This window comes from Syngnathus floridae, chromosome 7 (genome assembly GCF_059516105.1).
Source record: "Syngnathus floridae isolate MCC-2025c chromosome 7, RoL_Sflo_1.0, whole genome shotgun sequence".
NCBI lineage: Eukaryota > Metazoa > Chordata > Actinopteri > Syngnathiformes > Syngnathidae > Syngnathus > Syngnathus floridae.
Window position 1 is genome coordinate 9,536,753 of NC_142419.1, and position 5,851 is coordinate 9,542,603.

At 40.1% G+C, this 5,851-nt stretch overlaps 1 protein-coding gene across 2 annotated transcripts; it reads right to left on the minus strand.

Moving 5' to 3' along the window:
- Positions 1 to 1,414: 1,414 nt before the first annotated feature.
- On the minus strand, positions 1,415 to 3,840 carry LOC148395085 (uncharacterized). 2 transcript variants are annotated; one of them, XM_088381280.1, is made up of 3 exons: positions 3,117 to 3,840; positions 2,690 to 2,953; positions 1,415 to 2,364 (listed from the first exon to the last, which is right to left on the minus strand). In XM_088381280.1, exons 2-3 carry the CDS (start codon positions 2,746 to 2,748, stop codon positions 2,022 to 2,024), a joined length of 402 nt encoding a protein of 133 aa, XP_088237406.1. In that variant the 5' UTR covers positions 2,749 to 2,953; positions 3,117 to 3,840; the 3' UTR covers positions 1,415 to 2,021. The 2 variants fall into 2 exon arrangements, with proteins under 2 accessions (XP_088237406.1, XP_088237405.1); XM_088381279.1 differs by having other exon boundaries at positions 2,690 to 3,840.
- Between the last annotated feature and the right edge of the window lie 2,011 nt (positions 3,841 to 5,851).

Sequence of the window (5,851 nt, forward strand, 5' to 3'; positions counted from 1 at the left end):
ACGGGAGAAGCTCCATCGGGAAAGAAGGTGGTTGGGAAACTGGTGAAAGATGCTGTCACCCCCCACCACCACCACCCATCCCCACCTCATTGACCTCAAGGTACCACGTTGTAAAATTTCTTGTGAGCAAATGCAACAAGAGACACAGCACAAAAACAAACACCAATTCCTCCTCGGCTCATTAAACATTTCTTGCCAGACTCATTTAAAAATCTCATATATTACAATCGGTGTTTCTTTAGTGAGAGGGAAGTATTGTTATTGCTCAATAGCTGATAAGAGTTAACGTGTTGCATTTTTTAATCATCATCTGACATTAACTGGAAGCAGCTGGCCGCGGCATTTATAGAACGGTCTGAAATTTCATTATATTGCTTTTCCAGCTGCTGAGAGTGAGCAGCATCTGGCAGGCAGCCTGTTCTCACTTGGAAGAATACCCCCCACCCCGCCCTTTTACCCTCCTCTACATATGAATATGGAATATCGTATGCATTATTTGGCTTTACATATGTCTAGCTACAGTTAAGTTTGTCGCAATTCAGATCACACCGCATAAACAAATGGGAGTCAATGCAGGGAAGTGTGTGCTTCTGCTTGATAACATGTATCATAATGGCAACTTGGTCGAAGCTTCATTAGTGGTTGTCCATTGTGTTGATTAATCATGTAGTGGAGCAATTGAGACAAAAATGGAATGTGCTGTTTAGCCACAACCATTGGAGGCACTGTTGATACATCATTCGAAAAAGCATGAGTCCCAAAGAGCAATTCATGGATTTGTGTTTCGTTTTTGTGAATTATATAGACAGTTTGAGACTTAACTTGGAAGCTTTCTCAAAGCCACCCACTGCATCATTTTATGGAAAAGAGTTCCTGAAATCGTATTCAAACGTACAATTTCCATATGTTTTGTTCCATATGGTTCAATCATGAACATTTTACATATGAACTGGAAAATCTCATGGGGATGATACACAAAGGATCCATAACTCATACCTAGTCAATCTAGTAATATTTCTTTTGTATCCCTCAAACCAGTAGTGTCAAGGTGATGATGTATGCTTTCTGAGTTGCAACAAGCATGGATGATGAACTCTAAGCTTCTTTGTTGAAGAATATTTACTATTCTCACAAAGGTCACTGCCACTGTAAAAGGCTCGCAAGTCAAAGCCAAAAACTAGCCAAAAGTGATCATGATTAGACTAGCACTGGTAAATTAAGAAAAAATAAAATTAAAAAAAAGCTTCATGTTGGAAATGTACGCTTTTCATGTAAGGCAACGGTTTTGGTCAGACTTAAAAATAAATACATAAAAAGTTGTGGTCAGACTTATTGATTCCAAATAGTTTCTAATGTATATAATAAATATAAAGTAATGGCAAACTTCTGCTCAGTCTTTATTGATTCATGATTGTTTACAGAGTAATGGGAAAGTCTACAATAGGTGGTGCCTGACAGACAAGTCAATCTTTGTTTGCAGAAGCTGGTGCAGACTTTTTGGATGATAAGTACAGCCATGACTTTTAAATGAAAAAGAAAAAGAAAAAAAACACCACAGGCCCACAACAGAGTGAGTTATGCGTTTTTTGGAGCAGGTTGTTTTCTATGCTTTTTCCCACATCAAATGTATGTACAGGTATTTACAATGCAGTACTTTTGTTCCCTAAAAAGAATAGCTCCCATGTTTGATTTATTTTTGTAACATCGTGTCGACTTTGTTTAACCACGCACGTGTTGAAAAAAGTTTTGATTTAGAGTCCTTAATTTTGCTTTATGTTAACATCAAGAGGTGTATGTATTTGTATCCACGGATATTATGACAGTGTTACCGAAAGCTTTTTAAAAAATGCAAAAACAAGGTAAGCTTTTAAAGAGCATCTGACTCCATTTTTAACCAACTCAATCTTCTTTTAGTATACAGGTTTGCCATGAACAATATGTCTTAATAGCAACATTTACTCCACATCAAGGCTAGGTAATCAGATTTAAATTTTGTGGAAACATCTGGCAAGTGTCCAACTTTACACGTCTATAACTAGACGTTGATTATTTTGATGTCTAAGATTCGACCAGGTGTCTAAACGTAGGTGGAGAGCGCGAACAGAGGTTTCTGTTGTTTGCCACGGCCTCACCTTCGCCGCATCTTGCAACGTCTGTGCCTGCAGGCCTTGGTCGCGCTGAATCTCTTTCCAGTCTTTGCCGTTGCTCGCGCTCAACTCTTGTACGAGCGATGAGTCGTCCAGCGTCTTCCGGCGGCAGGCCAAGTTGGTACAGTTGGGATCCAGGAAGTTGCCGTAGGCTTCGCCGAAGATCGCCTGCGACGCGGTCAAAACCGTGTTCAACTCTTTGGAGACGACGCGGATCCTTGGAACACAGAGTTACACGTTGCCCTTCGCAACCTCACAACTGCTGACTTAAAAATGGGAGCCAGCCTGAAAAATGCCGTCAGTATCTTTAAGAAAGCAGAGGCTCGAGGCCCATGATGTGTAGAAACTTGTGTGGATATGAGGAGAGTGACAGGAGCACACTTTTTTCTGACCGTGTTGATTTTGCCTTTAAAATATGATTCGTTACGGACGAGTGGAAAATGTAGGCTTTTTATTTATTTTTTTTGTTCTTTGGAGAATAAAGTTTTTAAAAATCAACTAGCGTGAAGGACACACTTTTTAGTGTGTGGCTGTGTGTGTACCTGGTGATCCTATTGAGGATGGTGACTGTTAGCATGAGGAACGCTACCCCGAGGACCATCGGGACGGCATGGCGAAGGAAGCTCCAGCGTTTCTGAGGGGGCACAGATTGCAAAGCACGTCAGGGCGGTGGATCCCGACGGAGCGCTCGGCTGCCCAACGAAGCGTTTCGACTGACGAGGCCACTTGAAAATCTTTTCGTCTTGGGGCCGAGCAGCTTCTCGGTGCTCTTGTTCATCTGGCCCCAGTTGTCATTTAGCATCGAACTGAAACACAAACAAGGAGAAGGAATGGAAAAGACACGGAAAAGGCTGAGCAAAGTCAAAAGAGGACGACTCCAACTCCAAACATCAGACTTTGCTCTCGCGTGGTGGTGGTCTCCTTCACTTCACTTGGGCTAATGCAAAGCAAACTGATGAAGTGACTTACATGTCTGCCTGGCCGGCGTCCTCAGACACAGTCGGTCCTTCTGACACGTCGGCGGCGGTCTCGGGCATGTCTAAGATTTCCTTGAATTTTTGCTGATGGCTGCTTAAGTACCTGCTTGTGCCAGTCGTTTTCATTGATGTTCACTTCGTTGATCAAAAAAAGAAATTCCTGAAGGCTTTTGCGATCAACAAGTCATTGATCCTGAAGACATTCCCTCCAAGCAGCTCCTCGTGCGAATTTAGTATGAATTCATAAGCTGGAGTTTAAACATGACCTATTTGTTGGCTAGGATTCTGATATACTGGTGTCTTTGACAGGAACTTGCCAAGTCCAAAATTCATATCTCATCCAATACGATACTTGAGCAAATATCAACCTGAATAAAATGGAATCCTCATTATGCCCATTACTAATACTTGTCGGTACTTTTTTTCCCTGTCAAAACGGTTTCTGGTGCAAACAACTCTGCCCTGTATGTCTTTAAATCTGCATGCGTTAATCTTGAGTCGTGTGCTTTTTCATGAGACAGTTCCATGTGACATTCTTAGGCATTTGTGACAAGTGTGCAAGACAGACAGATCTCCTTACAGTAATTTCCAGTGATCTTTTGGGTTGATTTATATGGTGTTTTGCCCTAAAAGCCCGATTCAGAGTCAACTCATCTGCAACGGAACAAGTGGCCGCCTGGTTTCCTTTGGTGTCAGCGCGCCACGTTCCAGTGAGCTGCACATTAAGACCCACTCTGGAAAGTGCTCTGTTGCTGTTGGAGTGCAGAGGGCCACATATTTTGGCCACATGTGTGCTTGAGAGACAAAAGCTCAAATGGAGCACATATTGGGACATGAGAAGTGCTGCGTGTGCTATTGGATTCCTGGAAGCAGACTCAAATGCTGATAGAGGAAATGACTGCCACGGGTATTTTGGGAATTATTTTAACATTGTGATCATTTTATTTCACATTTTTTTTCTTTTGAAACTATAGCCTTAAAAAAATTCTGCACTGACCAACAGACAGAGGGCAGCATTTATCTATATAAAAAAAAAACATCCATACGTTTTTGCTCACAGCTTGGGTACTGTATTACAGGACTTTAAATCGGGCATCTTCAGTTGATATACAGTATACTTTAAATACATTTTAATGATATGGCTAAAGGAGAATTTATATGCTGAATGAGGCATCCTTATTCTGTGCAAGATGGGAAAGTTTAAAAACACTATAATCTTTATGTACCCACATTAACTCCTTTCATATTTTATGAATGATGGCGTTGAAATTTGGATAGGTTTTGGTACTGTATTTTTTTATTGCTATTGTTCCGATTCTGCCTTCAAAAGATTATGAAAAGACATTCATTAGTTCTCCATTGTCCTTGTGTTTAGATATTTAATATAAAACATGCATGCCAGATTTTCTTCATAAACTGTAGATGCGTCCAAGATGTGAAGTTACTGGTCTGCATCTTGCAATAGGCACAGTTGCTTTTAGAAAATAGTTGAGTAGTTGTGAGTAGTTTCAGCTTCTTGCACCAGTTTGAATGAGATGCTAACAATTGAGGTGAACGGGTCGCCTGTGCATTGTTTGTTCCTCAACATGCAGCAGGTGACACATTTTAATTAGAGCTGAGAGAATGGGGACTGTTGCAGTAAAATGGAGACTATGGACTTTTAATGCCATAGTGTTAATGTGTTTACAGTATGTTTTCAGCCTTTGTTTACGGATTTGCTAATAACTTGGCACACTGAACATGGCTACCCATGTATTAAAAATAATATCTCATAACATCTGTTTTGGTATAGAATTCATATTTATTTGTGCGTGTTTGTTATCACTTTTAATTCACCTCAATGTTCTTAACATAAACTTGCTTTTAAGACCGGATGTGTTAGGGATTGTTAGTACAATGGGTGGAGGACCCCAAAATGCAGATCCGATTAAGAGGGGTTTTATTCACAACAAAAGAGTCACACCAAGACAGTGCGGGGTGTTCGACAAATAAAAGGAGCGCATAGCACCTGAGGGAGAAAAAGTTAACAAAAGGTACAAACAAAGGTCAAGTTATAAAGTTCAAACTAAAGTCGACAAAGTCAAAAGGGTGATGCAAAACCAATAATCACTAAAAAGTTTTACTAAAAAGGACTATAAATCACAGTTTTATTCATAGTTTGGCCAGGGGTGCGACTTATACCCAGGAGTAACTTATGTGTGAAATTATTAACACATTATATATAATACACATTATATATTTCACGTTATTTCATGTTTTCACACTAAACCCCGAGAGGGCGCTCTAGGGCTGTGGAATAATTGTAACTGCAACTGACGATGAGTCTGATGTAAGTGACGTAGAGGAGGAAGCGCCGCATCTTCTACTTCCAGGGTTAGCCGAGTTGTGACACTGAGGATGAAGATCTCGTTGGATATAATTACTTGGAGTGACACAAATGGTTCGATAAACTTGTTAGCCTGTTATTTATGCTATAGTTATTTGAATAACTCTTAATATGTTACGTCAGGCACGTTCTTAGTTCCTTGTTTATGTGTTTATGTAATGTTAGCATACTGTACCGTTCAGCCTGTTATTGCCTATTCTATTTTTATTTTAAATTGCCTTTCAAGATGACATGTCTGTTTTTGGTGTTGGATTTTATCAAATAAATTTACCCCAAAAATGCGACTTATAGTCCGGTGCAACTTGTATGTCTTTTTCTTCTTTATTATGCATTTTATGACC

Excerpts from the sequence above, each read along its gene's own strand:
- LOC148395085 (XM_088381280.1), bottom strand. The coding sequence starts at position 2,748 with ATGGTCCTCGGGGTAGCGTTCCTCATGCTAACAGTCACCATCCTCAAT. Across the intron at positions 2,365-2,689 it reads ATCCTCAATAGGATCACCAG|GATCCGCGTCGTCTCCAAAG; the intron begins GTACACACACAG and ends CTGTGTTCCAAG.